The sequence below is a fragment of the Salvelinus alpinus genome, chromosome 11 (assembly GCF_045679555.1).
Source record: "Salvelinus alpinus chromosome 11, SLU_Salpinus.1, whole genome shotgun sequence".
Classification (NCBI taxonomy): Eukaryota; Metazoa; Chordata; class Actinopteri; order Salmoniformes; family Salmonidae; genus Salvelinus; species Salvelinus alpinus.
Genome location: NC_092096.1, coordinates 43,046,302 through 43,068,555, shown reverse-complemented (window position 1 = coordinate 43,068,555; position 22,254 = coordinate 43,046,302). Strand labels below are relative to the sequence as shown.

At 45.1% G+C, this 22,254-nt stretch overlaps 1 protein-coding gene across 1 annotated transcript; it reads left to right on the top strand.

Annotated features, from left to right (window-relative positions):
• The first annotated feature begins 15,351 nt into the window (after nucleotides 1-15,351).
• LOC139534210 (transmembrane protein 229A-like) lies at nucleotides 15,352-20,843 on the top strand. Its single transcript, XM_071333124.1, has one exon. It carries the CDS (start codon nucleotides 15,964-15,966, stop codon nucleotides 16,984-16,986), a length of 1,023 nt encoding a protein of 340 aa, XP_071189225.1. The 5' UTR covers nucleotides 15,352-15,963; the 3' UTR covers nucleotides 16,987-20,843.
• The last annotated feature ends 1,411 nt before the right edge of the window (nucleotides 20,844-22,254 follow it).

Below are 22,254 nucleotides of genomic sequence, written 5' to 3'. Positions count from 1 at the left end.
GAGTAAATGTCATTCCTCTTCATCATTTTAAGTTTACATACTGATAATTCAAATTTCAATAATAATTGCTTTATTAACACATTCTTTAATATTAAGATGATTTATGACTATCATAGTAAGGTCTACCACCTTACTGTATCCCAACAATAGGATTTACTTTAAGGAAACTCACACACTTCTGTAAGTGTCATTGAAGCTACACATTTTTTTCACGTTCCAGCTTAATTTTCAATAACTATGCAAAAGAACAGATGACCAAGAATGACATTTACTCTCATGGGTGGCTAAAAATAATTTTCTCAAAAGCCACGCTCCTACTAAACTACACCTCCAGTCTTCCGATCTGATCCATTGCGTCATAGCTCAATAACAAAGCATCAACAACCCAACAGTTTTTAAAGAAAACAACCCAACTAAGTGACCCAACGCCAGCAACCCAGCAGGTGGGTCAACCAAACAACCCAACATTTTTCAGAGAGTGTGTGTGTGTACTAAGACTGAATTGTTCACAAATGAGCTCTGGCAGAGTGGGTAAACATTAAACCGGCTGAGAGATGTATCCTCACACACACACACACACACAGTCACACATACACACACGGTTATGTATGATTCCCTGTTTGTGGTGTGTTTGGGGAGACTTGCAGCTCTGGTTCAGTCCTCCTCTGGGTCTCAGAGACAGATGGAGGGAGAAGTGTGTCACTGGGTCAAACCTCGGCAGCCATTTTAGAGAGACACCACTGTCACCTTCTCTAACCCAGACTGCACAGGGAAATGGATGACTTGGATGACTTAATTTATTCAGATGTGTTTGTGTTCTTTCCCAAAGTGCTGCTACTCGGGAGGTTTAAGCCATAAAATATGAATATTTTTTCTTCTTTTCATGCTGTTTCTGTCATTGTGGCTACGTTTTGTTAGTTCTGCTCTGTTTAATTTCATTGTAGTGTAGCTGTACTGTCTTTAACATGGAGGAATATTTTCCAAACTCCATTCACCTGTGGAGACCAAGCACCCTGTGGAAATCAAAGCCAGGGTTATGCAAATCCAAATAGAACCGTGTGTGGACGCCTCGGCCCAGTGACCCCATCACACACCCACACATGCATACACACAATCCAGTACACGCACCCACGCACACACATATTCACAAACACCCACCCACACACAAACGCACAGGGTGAAATTACCCAGCACCCCCTGCTCACCAGGTGTGTGTGTGTGTGTGTGTGTGTGTGTGTGTGTGTGTGTGTGTGTGTGTGTGTGTGTGTGTGTGTGTGTGTGTGTGTGTGTGTGTGTGTGTGTGTGTGTGTGTGTGTGTGTGTGTGTGTGTGTGTGTGTGTGTGTGTGTGTGTGTGTGTGTGTGTGTGTGTGTGTGTGTGTGTGTGTCCCAGCCTGCTATGTGTGCTCGGGTGTGAGCTGCATGGCAATCCAGTCATTAGAACGGCACCGCTGATTATCATAAACACACACAAACACACACTCCCAGACAGACTGCAGGCTGGGACTGGGGCTGCAGGGCTGGGGCAAGGTCAGTAGATTCCCCAGCTGTGCTAAAACGACATTTTACTCTCTTTGTTAGAATCATTCTGAATAATTTAGTGGCTGTGGTTGAAAAAGGGGTGTGAGGGTTTTGTGTCTTTTTGTCTTTGTGTCTTAAAGGCTGGGGCCGTGTTTGAACCAGGCCTGATCGATGGTTATGGATGAGACAGAGGAGAGGAGGAAGGGTAGTCCAGAGGCTGCAGCGCCGGATTAAAGAAACATCTCTCACACGCTCTCCTCAGAACACTGAACACTGCAGACTCACAGTGCTGCTGACACACAGATTTTACACACACACACACACACACACACACACACACACACACACACACACACACACACACACACACACACACACACACACACACACACACACACACACGCACGCACACACACATACGAATGAAGGCACACACACACACCACATGCATGCCTGCATGCTCACACATGTGCTCACAGACATCCATCTCATGTATTGTCTATTAATGGATTTCACCCAATTTTGATTGTTTTCATGTTGAACATCATTGTGGTCATTTTCTGCATTTACTGCAGAGAGGAGAGAAAGCAGGGCAGTGTCAGAGGAGAGTCATTCTGTTTTATCTTCTGTTTTGTCATTTCATCCCTGTATACCAGCTGATGTCCTTCACTGGTCCTTTTCTCCTCTTTGACAGACAGACATCTGATGCTTGTCTGATGTTGGATGGGATCTAACAGCTGACGTTGGTCTCACACTCCCCTGGCACCTCGCTGGAAAGAGCTTAAAACACAGCAGCGTGTGTGTGTGTGTGTGTGTGTGTGTGTGTGTGTGTGTGTGTGTGTGTGTGTGTGTGTGTGTGTGTGTGTGTGTGTGTGTGTGTGTGTGTGTGTGTGTGTGTGTGTGTGTGTGTGTGTGTGTGTGTGTGTGTGTGTGTGTGTGTGTGTGTGTGTGTGTGTGTGTGTGTGTGCGTGCGTGCGTGCGTGATGCGTCCATGTGTTTGTGTGTGTGATGCGGGGTCTCAAGGAGAAAGCCTTCAGGAGCAGGAGTTCAGTTTTCATAAACAGACAAGTGGGGGTTTATAGAATAGATGGTTACACACCGAGGCTGCAACTCTCTGCAGCTCTACCTACTTCGCCCAGTAGCAGGCTGGCACACTACGACCTTCAATATCAGATGAGGAAAACCTCAGCCTTTTATGGCGGGCTACTCTATTACTGCTGTTGTTAATGTGTTATTACCTGCTGTATTCATTAAGGCACACATAGCAAACATACCAAATACAAGCATTTCTTATTGGACAATTTCTGGTAGTGCTTCACAGTTTCAGTCTGTTTGACGCCTAATGAATACAACCCTGGTTACTGTATCATCTCTTCCACCTGACCGGGGAACAGTGACGTGAAGGAGCACCACTGTTGCATATTCACAGATGTAATGAAACTATCCCTGCTTCTCTCTCTCTCTCTCTCTCTCTCTCTCTCTCTCTCTCTCTCTCTCTCTCTCTCTCTCTCTCTCTCTCTCTCTCTCTCTCTCTCTCTCTCTCTCTCTCTCTCTCTCTCTCTCTCTCTCTCTCTCTCTCTCTCTCTCTCTCTCTATTCAATTCAATTCAATTTGCATTATTGGCATGACGTAACAATGTACATATTGCCAAAGCTTATTTTGGATATTTACAATATAAAAATAAATCCCTCTCTCTCTCTCTCTCGCTCTCTCTCTCTCTCTCTCTGCTCCAGTCTCTAGTGTGCTGAGATGTCAGTATTATGATGTGTTCTCCATAGTAATGAGCTCCATCCAACTACTCCTGTGTGCTTGAGAGCTCCTGATGCAATCCCACAGTACATTCATTCAATAACATACCCCTTGGTCCTATATTTTCACACGTAAACTATGATTCAAAGGGGATCGTATGTAGTTCACGTTCAAAGGTGCAATTAATGAACCCTTGATGCCATATCATCGTATCATTAATCAAAGTTAAGTAACACGTTGACTGAATATGGAAATTGGCTGTGTAGCTCAATCTGGTGAAGTATTAGTTGTACATAGTGCCTGGCAAATAAACGAATAATCTCGCCAGCTGCTCAGCTTGTCTGTCTTTCCTTTACTCTCTCTAAGTGCATGTAGAGCCGATGGATCGTTAGATGACTAAAGGGGGATCACATCGCAGTCCCAGTGGGGGGGTGACTCAATACCAGTCACTAATAGTCCTCCTACCCACCCCCAAACGTCAGATAGCCTGTTGGTCATGATGTCCTTAAAGGAAAACCCCCAAAATTATATTTTTGGTATTTGTTTCATTAGTCCATTGTTCACATAGTCCCTAAATGTTTTGCTTGTCAGCAATCAAGTTTTCAAGACATACAACTTTCAAAATACAGAAATCATCCACCGCAAGATGCATTTTGCATCATATGACGCTAAATGCATCGTACAGGGATAATTTCTGTATTTTGAAAGTTACATATGTTGATAACTTGATTGCTGACAAGCAAAACACTTAGGGACTATGTGAACGATGGACTAATGAAACAAATACCAAAATAGTGGGTGGAGTTATCCTTTAACACAGTGACTGACCTCCCTTTTATCCTCTATAGCTTCTGACAGGAAGACTATACCTGATGATAGAGAATAATAGAGATATCCTCTGGCTTAGTGAGGGCTGGTTGGAATACAAAGGCAATACATATGAAATATACACTGATTGAACAAAACATTAGGAACACCTTCCTAATATTGAGTTGCACCCCCTTTTGCTTTCAGAACCGCCTCAGTTCGTAGGGACATGGATTCTACAAGGTGTCGAAAGCATTCCACAGGGATGCTGGCCCATGTTGACTCCAATGCCTCCTACAGTTGTGTCAAGTCGGCTGGATGGTGGACAATTCTTGATACACATGGGAAACAACCCAGCAGCGTTGCAGTTCTTGACACACTCAAACCGGTGTGCCTGGCACCTACTACCATACCCTGTTCAAAGGCACTTAAATCTCATCTTGCCCATTCACCCTCTGAATGGCACACATATACAATCCATGTCTCAATTGTCTCAAGGCTTAAAAATCCTTCTTTAACCTGTCTCCTCCCATCCATCTACACTGACTGAAGTGGATTTAACAAGTGACGCCAATAAGGGATCATAGCTTTCACCTGAATTCACCTGGTCAATCTATGTAATGGAAAGAGCCTAGTGTTCCTAATGTTTTGTACACTCAGTGTACTGTACATGCTTTAATAAACATGAACAGAGACATTTAAACATGAACAGAGACATTTAAACATGAACAGAGACATTTAAACATGAACAGAGACATGCACAGTGGCCCTGCTAGGGAAATGTATTGTAGCTCCACTAACAAGATGTACTGTACTGTAGCTCCATAAGAGCGTTGTATACTGTAGCTAATATATTCTACTTTTCACAGAGTGGAAGTTCATCTTCAGATTGGAAACCAACAACCGGCTGAATTTGAGTGTAGCCTTTCCGGGAACCTCTTAGCTACCCACGCGCAATTTGTTTTTTAACAACAAACACATACAGAAGATGAAATACACACACACACACACACGAGCAGTCACTCTGCTTTTGTAGTCGGAATGCCCTGGGAGCTCATTAGAAAGAGTGTGTATTTTCTTATCTGTTGAGAGCAGAGACACATCTCTATCTACATCTCTATTATAAGAAAGAGCATGTTCGCTAGACATCTCTATTCTCTGTCATCAGACTGCTGCATCTCTACACTGACTGAATACTGGGTGGTCGTTTGGTTCACGTCACAGTAACTCAACACAAAGACAATAAGTAAAGTAACAGCAAAGTAGCACAAGTGTTAGTTTGCTAGCAGCCATAGAGTGAGCCATAAAGCCTCGGCGCCAAGAGGAGAGCAGCGCTTACTAATAAGGGTTAAAGGTTAAAGGTCAGGTTGAGGGTTAACGTCACCACCAGCATCATCTGCTCTCCCTGTTCCTAGCGTCACACATAGTAGCATGGAGCCACCTCCTTCACTACACCCCATCAGTTGCCGGACCGGACATGATCTCCTTTGTGCTGTGTGTGTGTGTGTGTGTGTGTGTGTGTGTGTGTGTGTGTGTGTGTGTGTGTGTGTGTGTGTGTGTGTGTGTGTGTGTGTGTGTGTGTGTGTGTGTGTGTGTGTGTGTGTGTGTGTGTGTGTGTGTGTGTGTGTGCGTGCGTGCGTGCGTGCGTGCGTGCGTGCGTGCGTGCGTGCGTGCGTGCTAGTGCTTGGTTGATGATCCAGAACCATATCCCTACAGGACTAATAGTACGCCCCTGCCCACGGCCAGAGCCAATCAGAGGATGACACACACTCGTAGAGAAACTGTATCCCATAGCAACGCATCTGACCCGCATCACCTGTCAATGATGCCCAGAATGCACTATGAATAAACAAAAATAGAGGGTGTTCCATTTATCTACCTCGCTTCCCTTTCTTCCTTACTGACACGCCCTCAACGATCTGAGAGGACTGGATAAGTGTCAACAAGATGGTGGACACACCCTCTGACCTATCAAGAGGCTAGGTTAGTGGCATACCTCCTACTCTTCAGGGGGAGTGACACAGTGCAGTGCACAGGAATAGAGGGGATGTTAGGGAGGTAGGGAATCAGAATGCGGAGACAGACTCAGCCCACAGGAAGTCTATCTCAGTGTCTTTGACCTCTGGGGTGACCTCTGGGGTGAGCATCAAACAGTCCCATCCTCCAGTCCTGCTCTGCCTGTCTAGACAAAGGGATACGGAGAGAGACTGCGGACAGAGAAAGGAGAGAGGGCAGAGGGCTAGCTAACTGGAGGGAGATAGGGGGAGATGCAGAGGGCACAAGGCTAATTAGTGGTAGACAGATAGAGAGCAGAGGCATAGTGCTAATTGCCTGACGACAACCATTTTGGCATGATCAAGTATTCAGTGGGAGAGAGAGAGGGTGAGGAGGGAGGGGGAAGGAGGAGAAGGGAGGAAGGTAAAGTGAGAAGGGGGTGAAGCAGTGTGTTGTTTTTCTGAGAGGAGGGGGAGGATGGAGAAGTAGAAGGATGAGGCAGTGTAAGAGTTGTGTTTCAGTGAGGTGAGGAGTGGGTGAGGAGGGGTGAGGCAGTGTAAGAGTTGTGTTTCAGTGAGGAGGGGGTGAGGTGAGGAGTGGGTGAGGAGGGGTGAGGCAGTGTTAGAGTTGTGTTTCAGTGAGGAGGGGGTGAGGTGAGGAGTGGGTGAGGAGGGGTGAGGCAGTGTAAGAGTTGTGTTTCAGTGAGGAGGGGGTGAGGTGAGGAGTGGGTGAGGAGGGGTGAGGCAGTGTTAGAGTTGTGTTTCAGTGAGGAGGGGGTGAGGTGAGGAGTGAGTAAGGAGGGGTGAGGCAGTGTTAGAGTTGTGTTTCAGTGAGGAGGGGGTGAGGTGAGGAGTGGGTAAGGAGGGGTGAGGCAGTGTTAGAGTTGTGTTTCAGTTAGGAGGGGGTGAGGTGAGGAGTGAGTGAGGAGGTGTGAGGCAGTGTAAGAGTTGTGTTTCAGTTAGGAGGGGGTGAGGTGAGAATTGGGTGAGGAGGGGTGAGGCAGTGTTAGAGTTGTGTTTCAGTTAGGAGGGGGTGAGGAGCAGTGAGGCAGTGTAAGAGTTGTGTTTCAGTGAGGGGGGGGTGAGGAGGGGTGAGGCAGTGTAAGAGTTGTGTTTCAGTGAGGAGGGGGTGAGGAGGGGTGAGGCAGTGTAAGAGTTGCGTTTCAGTGAGGAGGGGGTGAGGAGGGGTGAGGCAGTGTAAGAGTTGTGTTTCAGTGAGGAGGGGTGAGGAGGGGTGAAGCAGTGTAAGAGTTGTGTTTCAGTGAGGAGGGGTGAGGTGAGGAGGGGTGAGGCAGTGTAAGAGTTATGTTTCAGTGAGGAGGGGTGAGGAGGGGTGAAGCAGTGAGGCAGTGTAAGAGTTGTGTTTCAGTTAGGAGGGGGTTAGGAGCAGTGAGGCAGTGTAAGAGTTGTGTTTCAGTGAGGAGGGGGTGAGGAGGGGTGAGGCAGTGTAAGAGTTGTGTTTCTGTGAGGAGGGGGTGAGGAGGGGTGAGGCAGTGTAAGAGTTGTGTTTCAGTTAGGAGGGGGTGAGGAGGGGTGAGGTAGTGTAAGAGTTGTGTTTCAGTTAGGAGGGGGTGAGGAGCAGTGAGGCAGTGTAAGAGTTGTGTTTCAGTTAGGAGGGGGTGAGGAGGGGTGAGGCAGTGTAAGAGTTGTGTTTCAGTGAGGAGGGGGTGAGGAGGGGTGAGGCAGTGTAAGAGTTGTGTTTCAGTTAGGAGGGGGTGAGGAGGGGTGAGGTAGTGTAAGAGTCGTGTTTCAGTCAGGACGGGGTGAGGTGAGGAGGTGTGAGGCAGTGTAAGAGTTGTGTTTCAGTTAGGAGGGGGTGAGGTGAGAAGTGGGTGAGGAGGGGTGAGGCAGTGTTAGAGTTGTGTTTCAGTTAGGAGGGGGTGAGGAGCAGTGAGGCAGTGTAAGAGTTGTGTTTCAGTGAGGAGGGGGTGAGGAGGGGTGAGGCAGTGTAAGAGTTGTGTTTCAGTGAGGAGGGGGTGAGGAGGGGTGAGGCAGTGTAAGAGTTGTGTTTCAGTGAGGAGGGGTGAGGAGGGGTGAAGCAGTGTAAGAGTTGTGTTTCAGTGAGGAGGGGTGAGGTGAGGAGGGGTGAGGCAGTGTAAGAGTTATGTTTCAGTGAGGAGGGGTGAGGAGGGGTGAAGCAGTGAGGCAGTGTAAGAGTTGTGTTTCAGTTAGGAGGGGGTTAGGAGCAGTGAGGCAGTGTAAGAGTTGTGTTTCAGTGAGGAGGGGGTGAGGAGGGGTGAGGCAGTGTAAGAGTTGTGTTTCTGTGAGGAGGGGGTGAGGAGGGGTGAGGCAGTGTAAGAGTTGTGTTTCAGTTAGGAGGGGGTGAGGAGGGGTGAGGCAGTGTAAGAGTTGTGTTTCAGTGAGGAGGGGGTTAGGAGCAGTGAGGTAGTGTAAGAGTTGTGTTTCAGTTAGGAGGGGGTGAGGAGCAGTGAGGCAGTGTAAGAGTTGTGTTTCAGTGAGGAGGGGTGAGGAGGGGTGAGTCAGTGTAAGAGTTGTGTTTCAGTGAGGAGGGGGTGAGGAGGGGGTGAGGAGGGGTGAGGCAGTGTAAGAGTTGTGTTTCTGTGAGGAGGGGGTGAGGAGGGGTGAGGCAGTGTAAGAGTTGTGTTTCAGTTAGGAGGGGGTGAGGAGGGGTGAGGCAGTGTAAGAGTTGTGTTTCAGTCAGGACGGGGTGAGGTGAGGAGGTGTGAGGCAGTGTAAGAGTTGTGTTACAGTTAGGAGGGGGTGAGGTGAGAAGTGGGTGAGGAGGGGTGAGGCAGTGTTAGAGTTGTGTTTCAGATAGGAGGGGGTGAGGAGTAGTGAGGCAGTGTAAGAGTTGTGTTTCAGTGAGGAGGGGGTGAGGAGGGGTGAGGCAGTGTAAGAGTTGTGTTTCTGTGAGGAGGGGGTGAGGAGGGGTGAGGCAGTGTAAGAGTTGTGTTTCAGTTAGGAGGGGGTGAGGAGGGGTGAGGCAGTGTAAGAGTTGTGTTTCAGTGAGGAGGGGGTTAGGAGCAGTGAGGTAGTGTAAGAGTTGTGTTTCAGTTAGGAGGGGGTGAGGAGCAGTGAGGCAGTGTAAGAGTTGTGTTTCAGTGAGGAGGGGTGAGGAGGGGTGAGGCAGTGTAAGAGTTGTGTTTCAGTTAGGAGGGGGTGAGGAGGGGTGAGGCAGTGTAAGAGTTGTGTTTCAGTGAGGAGGGGGTGAGGAGCAGTGAGGCAGTGTAAGAGTTGTGTTTCAGTTAGGAGGGGGTGAGGTGAGGAGGGGTGAGGCAGTGTAAGAGTTGTGTTTCAGTTAGGATGGGGTGAGGAGGGGTGAGGCAGTGTAAGAGTTGTGTTTCAGTCAGGACGGGGTGAGGTGAGGAGGGGTGAGGCAGTGTAAGAGTTGTGTTTCAGTCAGGACGGGGTGAGGTGAGGAGGGGTGAGGCAGTGTAAGAGTTGTGTTTCAGTCAGGACGGGGTGAGGTGAGGAGGGGTGAGGCAGTGTAAGAGTTGTGTTTCAGTTAGGAGGGGGTGAGGAGGGGTGAGGCAGTGTAAGAGTTGTGTTTCAGTCAGGACGGGGTGAGGTGAGGAGGGGTGAGGCAGTGTAAGAGTTGTGTTTCAGTCAGGACGGGGTGAGGTGAGGAGGGGGTTAGGAGCAGTGGTGGGAAAAGTAGCCCATTTTCATACTAAAAGTAAAGACACCTTAATAGAAAATGACTCAAGTAAAAGTAAAAGTCACCCAGTAAAATCTACCTGAGTAAAAGTCTAAAAGTATTTGGTTTAAAATATACTTAAGTATCAAAAGTAAATGTAATTGCTAAAATATACGTATCAAAAGTAAAAGTATAAGTCATTTCAAATTCCTTATACTAAGCAAACCAGATTACACCATTTAAAAAATGTTTTATCTACAGTATGGGTTAGCCAGGGGCACACTCCGACATTCAGACATTATTGAGTCCGCCAGTTCAGAGGCAGTAGGGAGGACCAGGGATGTTCTGTTGATAAGTGCGTAGATTGGACCCTTTTCCTGTCCTGCTAGGCATTCAAAATGTAACTAGTACTTTCGGGTGTCAATGAAAATGTATGGAGTAAAAAGTACTATATTTTCTTAAAGAATGTATTGAAGTAAAAGTAAAAGTAGTCAAAAATATAAATAGTAAAGTAAAGTATAGATACCCCCAAAAATTACTTAAGTAGTATTTTAAAGTATTTTTACTTAAGTACTTTACACCACTGGTTAGGAGGGGTGAGGCAGGCTTACTGCAGAGTGTTGTGCTACTGTGACCTGGCCCTCTAAGCCCCCGAAGGTGAGCAGACTTCCTAATGAGCTCTGAACTGTTAACAAGACTCGAGATCCACACTCGGGAATTCTGTTGCTTCCTATCAGGAATTATATTCTCTAATAGGAAGCGTCCACCCTCCCACCCCCCTTGCTCTCACTACACACACATACACACACACACCGCACACCTGACACGCGCACAAACACACACACCACACATACACACACCTCCCTCAACCCTTCCCCTCTGTGCCTGAGGGACAAATCTAGGCGCCCGGCTAGACCAACGAATAACAGCTCAAATTGGAGGAAATGGGATCTAAAATTACATTTCAGAGAGTCTCATTGACAGTGCATGCCTGAGACCTGGTTAGATTCATATTAAGACTCAATATCCTGTAGGGACATCAGAAATTTTAGTCAAGCATCACGTAGCAATATAACATCTGCCCATTCACGTCGCTTTGATCAGGTTATAGAGACAGAGAGGCTGAGAAAATGTCATGTTAATGTGGTTACAATATTAAGCACCTAATATATATACACCCTAATATATCTGCAGTCCAAAAGATTCACTATCGTGAAAGAATGGAAGAGGTGGAATTTTCCTTTTTCCCCCAGCACACATTGACTCATTTTTAAGGATATTAATGACGGTAATGAGACATTATTTGTCATAGTCTATAAAGAGTATAGGTGTAACAATATCAGGTTTGATATATCAGTGAATTGATGACAGAGCTGTAGAGAAGACAGGGCCCTGCCCAGGCCACAATATGTTACACTGACGCCACCTACTGGTCACAGTAGATAAGGCAGATTCCCCATTGATACATTAATAGAGACAGTGTGTGTGTGTGTGTGTGTGTGTGTGTGTGTGTGTGTGTGTGTGTGTGTGTGTGTGTGTGTGTGTGTGTGTGTGTGTGTGTGTGTGTGTGTGTGTGTGTGTGTGTGTGTGTGTGTGTGTGTGTGTGTGTGTGTGTGTGTGTGTGTGTGTGTGTGTGTGTGTGTGTGTGTGCTCTCCCTGTTCCTAGCATCACACATATTAGCATGGAGCCACTTCCTTCACTACACCCCATCAGCTGCCCGACATGATCTCCTTTGTGGTGTGTGTTTGTGTGTGTGTGTGTGTGTGTGTGTGTGTGTGTGTGTGTGTGTGTGTGTGTGTGTGTGTGTGTGTGTGTGTGTGTGTGTGTGTGTGTGTGTGTGTGTGTGTGTGTGTGTGTGTGTGTGTGTGTGTGTGTGTGTGTGTGTGTGTGTGCGTGCGTGCGTGCGTGCGTGCGTGTGTGCGTGCGTGCGTGTGTGTGTGTGTGTGTGTCTAATCTCTGTGGCCCACAGTATCACATATACCAATCTGTTTCCTCTGAGTGTCCACACTCGGTTTAATCCCAGCTACCTCTTTCACAAACCAACCATCTTGTGTCTGTCTGTTTCCTATCAGACAGTGCCAACTAAACCCACAGGGGCCAACTAGCCCCCTCGTCTGCACTCCAGCCACTGAACCACTCACTCTCAACTACATGATGACACTCCAGCAAGTCAACCCAACCAGAACATCATCACCTTATTAGGGGGCTGAAGGTATTCATTCATCGCTAACTCATCAGCACCATAAGGTGGTCAAACAGACACAATGCAGTTAACTGGACTTATTTGCCCACTTTCGACAAATCAGACTTCCGCCCTATTCCGATTCCACCTCCTTCTCCATGAAGTGTGCACTCATTCACCCCAGAAATGGCCAGTACTTCTGTTACATGTATTTGAAATATGTATTTCAATTACTTCTGAGTATTTAATCAGTTGTATTACACTGGGCTGAACTACACCCCTATGTATTTTGTAACAAGATACCTTCCAGAGCTGTAATTTCTATTTTCAAAATACAAAATACTTTTCTATACCATTTTTTAATTGTGGTTCACAATTTTGTGCCCCCCCCCCCTTTCACCTTGCATTGGTATCAGAAGTCTGATGGCACTAAGGTGGGATAAGAGCGTCTGCTAAATAAACTAAATATATACTGAACATAAATATATATTACTGAGTTACAGTTCATAATAAGGAAATCTGTCACTTGAAATAAATTCATTAGGCCCTAATTTATGGATTTCACATGACTGGGACTACAGATATGCATCTGTTGGTCACAGATACCTTAAAAAAAAGGTAGGGGCGAGGATCAGAAAACCAGTCAGTATCTGGTGTGATCACCATTTGCCTCATGCAGAACGACACATCTCTTTTGCATAGAGTTGATCGGGCTGTTGATTGTGGCCTGTGGAATGTTGTCCCACTCCTCTTCAATGGCTGTGTGAAGTTGCTGGATATTGGCGGGAACATTTTGGCGAGAGCATCCCAAACATGTTCAATGGGTGACATGTCTTGTGAGTATGCAGGTGTAACGGATGTGAAATGGCTAGCTAGTTAGCGGGTACGCGCTAATAGCGTTTTAATCAGTTACGTCACTTGCTCTGAAACCTAGAAGTAGTGTTGCCCCTTGCTCTGCAAGGGCCGCGGCTTTTGTAGAGCGATGGGTAACGATGCTTCGTGGGTGACTGTTGTTGATGTGTGCAGAAGGTCCCTGGTTCGCGCCCGAGGTCGGGGCGAGGGGACGGTCTAAAGTCATACTGTTACACAGGCCATGGAAGAACTGAGGCCTTTTCAGCTTCCAGGAATTGTGTACAGATCCTTGCGACGTGGGGCTGTGTATTATCATGCTGAAACATGAGGTGATGGCGGGGAATGAATGGCACGACAATGGGCCTCAGGATCTCATCACGGTATCTCTGTACATTCAAATTACCATTGATAAAACGCAATTGTGTTCATTGTCCGTAGCTTATGCCTGCCCATACCATAACCCCAACGCCATCATGAGGCACTCTGTTCACAACGTTGACATCAGCAAACCGCTCACACAACCAACACCATACACATGGCCTGCGGTTGTCAGGCCATAAGGACGTAAAGCCAAATTCTATAAAACGACGTTGGAGGTGGCTTATGGTAGTGAAATGAATATGAATTACACTCTCTTTCAAAACTTGAGACATCTGTGGCATTATGTTGTGTGACAAAACTGCACATTTTAGTGGCCTTTTATGGTCCCCAGCACGAAGTGCACCTGTGTATTGATCATGCCGTTTAAACAGCTTCTCAATATGCCACACTTGTCAGGTGGATGGATTATCTTGGCAAAGGAGACATGCAAAGGAGGGATGTAAACAAATGTGTGCACAAAATTTGAGAGAAATAAGCTTTTTGTGCGTATGGAACATTTCTGGGATCTTTTATTTCAGCTCATGAAACATGGGACCAACACTTTTCACGTTTATATTTTTGTTCAGTGTAAATGTATTGTATATGTAAAAATATACATTTGCAAAGCATTTGGAGTGTTATTCGAATGAGTTCCGGCCCAAAACAAGGCCAATAACAATACATAGTGTGCTGTGCATTTCATTTTAGTTCATTTTCACATATACATTTACATTTTGGCAATTTAGCAGACACTCTTATCCAGAGTGACTTACAGTCAGTGCATTCAACTAAGGGAGATAAACAAGTCATAGCAAGTAAAACATTTCTGTAGGCGTTACTGAGAAGGTTGTTGCTGTTCGGGCCGGCTACTTACAAATGTATTTCTGTATTTTAAAATACAATATACATGTATATAACTAAATACATTTAAAAATACAAGCATTTTGTGGTTCACTTTGATACATTGATCTTTATGGTATTTTGTCATTGTATTTTGTCATTTTTGCCTTTTCCCGATTCACCCCAGGCATAAGCCTACATACCCAATTGCTCTCCCGGAGGAGGGTTGGCCAACGTGCAGTCGCAAAGTCTGCCATATGTCTTACAACAATCTGATGCTTTTAAATCCCCGAGGGGGAGTGAGTGAGTACAGGTTTCCAGGCGAAAGGGGAGAATGTGAATTGGGCTACAAGTCTGGACTGTTGAGATGTAAACTATGTAGACAGACTGTGCAGTTGAATGACATGTTTGTTACGCTAGTCTATACAAAAGGATACGTTTGACAAATAACATTGCAGCTGCAGATGAGAGTCTGCATTTATCCAGTCAAAGCGTCCTTAACATCTGATCCAAGACACCTGTGTGTCCTTTGTGCCAGTGGGTGTTAATATCACAGTAATATCACATTAAAAGCAGTACCCAGTATGCTGTTTATACCTCAGTAATAGCAGGCTACAGGTCCCAGAGAGAGACATTTGAACACACTGAGTGTGTTAACATAATTCATGGAGCAGAGGATTTTGGGAAACATAGTTACCTAGGAAACTGAGAGATCCTGCACATGCCACTGTCCCAAAGTACTGTCTGGGACCAAACTGCAGTAGCCTGGGTTATTCTGTCTTTCTAGGTCAGGATTTGTATAGTGGTACATTAGGCTACAGACAGATTTACAGTAGGGTATATCAATTAGAGCATTATGCAGGGCCTACAGACATACAGGCCTAGTACTATGAGACCACATTGCTCAATTATGTTTATCAAAATAATTCAAATGATCAATTCATAATAAGGCCTATGGGCTAGTAGGTCATTATAAATCAATGACAGATGTTTGTTTGACATTTCAGGTGGCCACATGACCGTTAAACCAGTGGGATGTTACGTCACTACTCACTACTGTATAGTTTAGTAGCGTCTTATGTGGACCTTACGTTTTTCTGCGCTATCACGCCCCCTCCGACGCGCTCAATTATTCTCTTCTGGCTGCCCACCGAGAGGAAGAGGCGAAGCGAGAGGGTTTACTCCGCCCGAAATCTGTCCATGAAAGTAAGTGAGAAATGTTTGTATGGCGGTCAATGAGTGTGAAATTTGGTCAACAGAAAATGTAATTGGTCATTTGCTACATGAGGCTTATTTGGTCTAATATACGTTTTATAATGGTTCGGTTGTTGTTACAAATGCACTTATATAAGTGGACACACGTGGCATTTCGGCAACTTTGAAAATAAAAAACACTTTATCACGGAGTTTCAAAACCCAGACGGGAATGCGTGCGAAACAGATCAAGACCAGGCTGGAGTTTGAGAAGTCAATGACAGAAGTGAAAATGTTTCTTTAGTTGTTCATTTTCTAAAGAAATCTAAAGTCACAACCTAGATTCAAGCCAATGTCTTAAGTAATTGAACATGTTATTACGCCAACCTTGTGAAAGTGACAAACTGACACGTTTACATTTTCATCAAAAACTCTATATCGAAGGAGTGCCTTTGATTTGCACATGCCCAGTTCAGCGCCATACGATCAATTGACCAGATGACATATTACTGAGCATGAGTTTAGCTAGCCAACGTCACTATTGGAGAAGCAGTTTCTGCCGATCTTCATACTTGTAGGCCTACTGTCTTTGATTTTTGTCAAAGCCCCCTCTCGTTGGCTAGAATGGTCCCACCTGATCTCGCCTCCTCCCAGCTGTCTTCCATCTTTGAGGACATGTATTTCCATTGTTATGGCGGTCACTCGACTATCTTATCAATATAATAGAAAATCTTTGCTGTGGATCAGGCGCTGTCAGGTGCAAAGCTGCTAATGACACTACCGCAGCTCCGTTAAAAGTACAGAATGTGCCACGAACGAAGAACAAGCGCTGCTCTCTGATTCTCTCCGAGGAGAGAGAGATCAACCATGGCCAGCTGGCGGAGAGAGAGCCCGCGGAGCCGGGCAGGACTGGGAGGTAGCAGCCTGAGAGCAGCGAGGAAGCCCCGGCAGAAAGATCCATCCAGCGAGGTAGGGGACGCGGGCGAATCAATGACAGAGCTGCCACAATTGTTACGGCTTTATTTCTATGGAATGCACGGTGTCACTTTGGATATTCTCCTGTCGTCGGCACAGGGGATTTGGGTTAACAGCGACCCAAAACTGTTCGGTTTTTCCTCCCCGTACCTCTGCATCATGCACTCGCTGACCCATTTCTTGCTGGAAAAAATATATTCGCAAAAGAAGTGCTTTCAAGGACGCCCAGTAGTTTTTCACCTTGTTTTCTATCCCTCTGTGTACATCGGGCTGCAGATTCTGATTGGGAATATTAACACGCTGACCGAGCACGTTAGAATAGTCTCTGCCACTCATCTCGTAGTTCACTACCTACTGTCCCTGTACTTCACCCAAGTATTCCACAAGGGGCTTGCGCGGCTGCGCTACCGCTGCCCCGGGAAACGGACCATGTCTACCCCGGAAGAGCGCACCCTGGAGTCGCTGCCTACTAACGGTCTGCCTGATGTTGTGCGATTCCTCTTCTTTGGAATGCACGGCTTTCTGGACGAGATCATTTTTACCTCGATTTTCAACCTTGTGGAGAAATTGGACCGGACCATGAGCGGCCACACGTCACTGTGGTCCTTCCTGATGTACGGGAGCTGCAGCTTCGTGGTAGAGAAACTCTACCTTCATTTACGCTTCAGACGGGGTTGGAGCACCTGGAGGCGGCTCCCCATCTATATCTGCTTCATCTACACCTGGGAGTTCTGTTGGGGGCTGGCGCTTCGGCAGTACGGCGCATGCTCATGGGACTATTCCCACTATCCATTCAACTTCATGGGCCTGATCACGCTCCTCTACCTGCCCGGATGGGTCTGCATCAGTCTCTACCAGGATATTCTGTCCAACGTTCTGCTGCGCGTGGTGGTGTGTGCCAAAGACGAGGAGTGAGGGTACTCAGGGCAGGGCGCTGGCATCAACGTCTGCCCTGTGTCCAGGAAAAAAACTGTATTATAGGCCTAGGCCACATTTGATTTAGGGACTATTGATACTAATACAAATAAAGAAGAGGACATTTAAGATGATCAATGGTGTACCCGCACTTTGTAAAATAATGTGTATTTCCCCAGTGGAAATGTGGTATTGATGTAGCTGTTTAGACAGGCTCTATCAGTGATTCTAACGAATAGCCTATCAATTTGTTACAGGTAGCCTAAACACAGGCATGCCTTGCCTGGCATGTGATGACACATAGACATGCCTTCTGCTGTGATGACAACTGCCATTTCTAACTTTGATGCAGATGAAACAATATTTTACATTTTACACTTCACTTGCTTGCTCATGATTTTCGAGCTGTGAATAATTTCCTAAACTATATTGACAAAGTCAGCCATATGCATGGCGGCACCATTTGATTTGGTTGGTCTCTTCAATCCCAGAGCATGCTCTGAACTAATTTCTGCATGGCTGCATATGCACATTCGTGATCACTTAATTGCTTAAATCTTATTTTTTTTATTTTTTTTAAAGCATGACATTTGGAAATAAAATAGTTTCTAAAAAGTTAAAAATGTATGTAGCATGAGATGTAATCGAACAGAATAGAACGGGTTGTGGACCGAATTAATTTCACTGTGAATCTTTTTCTAAACCAAACGTTAACCTTACTGTGTTGGAGTGCCTTTCTGAGTAAACCTACAGACAGCTGGACTAAAGACAAACTGAACTACACTGTGGGCCAGGTTCCCCCTAGTCGTGGCTGACCTAAAAAGGAAGCTCAATGGGGAATTGAAAGAGCTTTTTAGTCTACAACTATAGGCTTAATCTGGGTTATGTAAACAGACAATGTGTGCCAGTCAGAGAGACCCTGAGGATCAGATTTAACCTTCTCCCTTCTTTACATAGGGACATCTCCCAAACTGAACTACACGGTGGGCTAGTTTACCCGTAGTCCTGGCTGAACTAAAAACAAAGCTCAATGGGGAATCTCCAGCCCCAGGCTTGTTTATCTAACATTTATAAAGCAGCGGAGCACGCGTCAGCGTTTTATGGTTTACACTCTACAGGTTGATCTGGAGTGGGCAATATCAGGAGTCAGCAGACCTCGGTTCAAATACTACTTGAAATCTTTCACGCACTTTCACTGTTTTTTTTCACCTTCCTGGAGTGCCAGATGGACGGGGTTTGAATGTTTGTGACTATTCAATTGGTTCCACACCAGGAGAGCTCAATCAAGCCTAGCAAAAGTATTTTAAATGATTTCAAAATAGTATTTGAATCCAGGTCTGGGAGTCAGGTGTCAGGTGGGATCAACCTCCATGTATAGAGCCCTTTGGCATTGATTTTTCTGCCTGTTTTATTTCCTTGTTTGCACTTGTACCACACGGTAAAGTCTCATGTTCTCTCTGAGGGACCAAACACATACAGTGTGTGTGAATACCTGGCACTGGGACTTCACTAGTAACCTGTTCCAACATTATACTCTTTGGAAAGTCTGTTTGGAAACGTATAGTTTTAGCTCTACTGATTTTATGATTCTCTAGCATGTTTTAATGCATTTTACTGCCTGCTGTCGTCAGTCCTGGGGATTCTGTGAAACTAAGGTTGGAGGTAACTGAAAGCTGGTAATACTGATGAGTAATACTAGTGCAGGGAAAAATATCTTCTAACATAATGTTATTGAAATATTTCAACTTTTACACATGTTGATTTTTGTCAGATGATTCTGAATATGTCATGCAGTGGGAGTTTCCCTTGCCTCAAACAAACACTCTTCTGGAGACTCACACTGGACTGATTGAAATAACAACATTATTTTCCTTGTGGTTTGTCATTTCAAAATGGTGGGCTTTTGTTGTGGACGATGCAAAAGAAGGATACACATGGGCCAACAGTTACTGCCTCAGTGATGATGAATAGGACCAGGAGTTTCTTTCCTGGTTACAGTGCCTTGCAAAACTATTCACCCCCTTGGCGTTTTTCCTACTTTGTTGCATTACAACCTGTAATTTAAATTCATTTTTATTTGGATTTCATGTAATGGACATACACAAAATAGTCAAAATTGGTGAAGTGAAATTACTTGTCTAAAAATGGAAAAGTGGTGCGTGCATATGTTTTGACCACCTTTGCTATGAAGCCCCTAAATAAGCTTTGGTGCAACCAATTACCTACAGAAGTCACATAATTAGTTAAATAAAGTCCACCTGTGTGCAATCTGTCACATGATCTCAGTATATATACACCTGTTCTGAAAGGCCCCAGAGTCTGCAACACCACTAAGCAAAGGGCACCACCAAGCAAGTGGCACCATGAAGACCAAGGAGCTCTCCAAACAGGTCAGGGATTTTTTGGGGGAGATGCACATATCAGGGTTGAGTTTTAAATAAATATCTGAAACTTTGAACATCCCACGGAGCACCATTAAATCCATTGTTAAAAAAATGAAAAGAATATGGCACCACAACAAACCTGCCAAGAGAGGGCCGCCCACCAAAACTCACGGACCAGACAAGGAGGGCATTAATTAGAGAGGCAACAAGAGATCAAAGATAACCCTGAAGGAGATGCAAAGCTCCACAGCGGAGATTGGAGTATCTGTCCATAGGACCACTTTAAGCCACACACTTCACACAGCTGGGCTTTATGGAAGAGTGGCCAGAAAAAAAGCCATTGCTTAAAGAATAATATAAGCAAACACGTTTGGTGTTTGCCAAAAGGCATGTGGGAGACTCCCCAAACATATGGAAGAAGGTACTCTGGTCAGATAAGACTAAAATTGAGCTTTTTGGCCATCAAGGAAAACGCTATATCTTGTGCAAGCCCAACATCTCTCATCACCCCGAGAAACTATCCCCACACTGAAGCATGGTGGTTGGCCGCATCATGCTGTGGGTGTGTTATTCATCGGCAGGGACTGGGAAACTGGTCAGAATTGAAGGAATGATGGATGGCGCTAAATACAGGGAAATTCTTGAGGGAAACCTGTTTCAGTCTTCCAGAGATCTGAGACTGGGACGGAGGTTCACCTTCCAGCAAGACAATGACCCTAAGCATACTGCTAAAGCAACACTCATGTTGTTTAAGGGGAAACACTTACATGTATTGGAATGGCCTAGTCAAAGCCCAGACCTCAATCCAATTGAGAATCTGTGGTATGACTTAAAGATTGCTGTACACCAGCGGAACCCATCCAACTTGAAGGAGCTGGAGCAGTTTTGCCTTGAAGAATGGGCAAAAATCCCATTGGCTAGATGTGCCAAGCTAATAGAGACATACCCCCAAGAGACTTGCAGCTGTAATTGCTGCAAAAGGTGGCTCTACAAAGTATTGACTCTGGGGGGTGAATAGTCATGCACACTCAAGTTTTCAGTTTTTTTGTTTTATTTCTTGTCTGTTGCACACAAAAATATTTTGCATCTTCAAAGTGGTAGGCATGTTGTATAAATCAAATGATACAACCAGGTTGTAAGGCAACAAAATAGGAAAAAATGCCAAGGGGGGTGAATACTTTCACAAGCCACTGTTTGTGGTTGGGGAGAACCTCCTGTCCCTGGTAAAGTTTATATGATATGAACTCTATGATCATTTTTCTTTTAAAAATTGAGGTTTGGAAAGCATTGATCAACTGTATTCAATAATACAGAACAATCGTGTACTATATAGCTCACAATGAGTAAGTAAAATCATGTTTATTCTTGTCCATGGTGGAATTTAATTTAATCAATCACTGGATGGAAATAGTGTAGCCTGCATACTGTACACTACTTATAACTACATTAAATCTCAAAGAATTCCATGTTGAACCACCAAGGTTGTCCCAGTTCATGTTGTCTTGATTGACATCGTGCTCTCACTAAATTGCTTGTATTTACAGGTTGTCTGTGCTTCTCTCAGATCAGCTTCATAGGAAAGTTGAACAATGTCATAAAAAAAAACAGAAAATGCCTGACCTTTACAGGAAACCGCACCTCAAATATATAAAGTCAACACTGCTCTGTGATTGGATCAAGAGATGCTAAATGACTCTTATCTGTGCCTGGTGTCAGATTGATTCTGCATGAGAGGCAGAGATGCTGAGTCTGGTTTTTCCACCTCTGCACTGTTTGTGTGGTGTGTGGTGTGTGTGTGTGTGTGTGTGTGTGTTTAGGCTAGGTTACCCGTGGAAACTTGTCAAGGAGACCATTCAGCGAGGTTGGAGGGGGTTAGAGGGGTAAGAAGAGCTGGACTGTTACTGTAGGGACCTGTTATTTATGTTCCCATATATCTGATACCCAGGGACACAGCACCACCAGCCAATCTGATTGGCCATAAACATCGAGGGACAACACTGGCTTATCTAATTGGCCGGATGACTCCCATCATTCACTTCTCCTTCTGGACTCATTATCTCCCCGCAGACTTCCTCTATTTGTTAGAACAGTAGAACACTGATACTTACACAGCATTTAGTGTTGATGCTTACTGCTTCACTCCTGGCTCTCTGAGCTATCACTTCTCTGTTTCCAGTTATAACACCCACACACACTCAAACTCTTAATAGGTTTGTGGGCCTAACTTCAGAAGTCTGGCTAAAATTCAAGGTAATTCTCTACAGAGTAAAGCAGGCTAACGCTTAAATGCCAAATGTCTATAGTAATCTACTTTAATGCTTAATAAGGCTTTGGGCTCTACCGTGGTCCCCCCCTTCCCCTCGAGTTTCAAGAAGGGGTGAAGACGGTCTCCAAAGCAAGACAGGAGTCATCCACACACACAAGGTTTATTATTATTCGGGCAGGGTAAGGAACAGCTCGTATTACATTTTTGGCCATTTACTTTCATTACAGTCATTCACAATGAGTGGAGTATAAACTATTAGTACCTCTTGTCAATGTCAATTAATAAAATATTTATAATAGCAGCTGTAATAGGTGCCTGTCTTCACAACATCAACACTGTGAGGGTCAGTAGTGCAATAGACTACCAATGACACCGTAAATACTCACAGAGACAGAGAGTCACGTTTTTTATTTACATATACACTCAAGTGATATACAAATAACTACAGGAGACATGTTGTCACAGATAAACCATCTCTACTTGCAATCAACTCTTATTTGTATCCTGTCACAGCATGTCAATGTCTTTAGGCTATTTCCTGCTGAACGGAACCAGTAGACGTATGGAGCTTCATCATTACTGCAGTGTGAACTTTATTAAGGCACAGAGAAAACAGTG

Coding starts and splice junctions, on each gene's coding strand:
- LOC139534210 (XM_071333124.1), top strand. CDS start 15,964: ATGGCCAGCTGGCGGAGAGAGAGCCCGCGGAGCCGGGCAGGACTGGGA.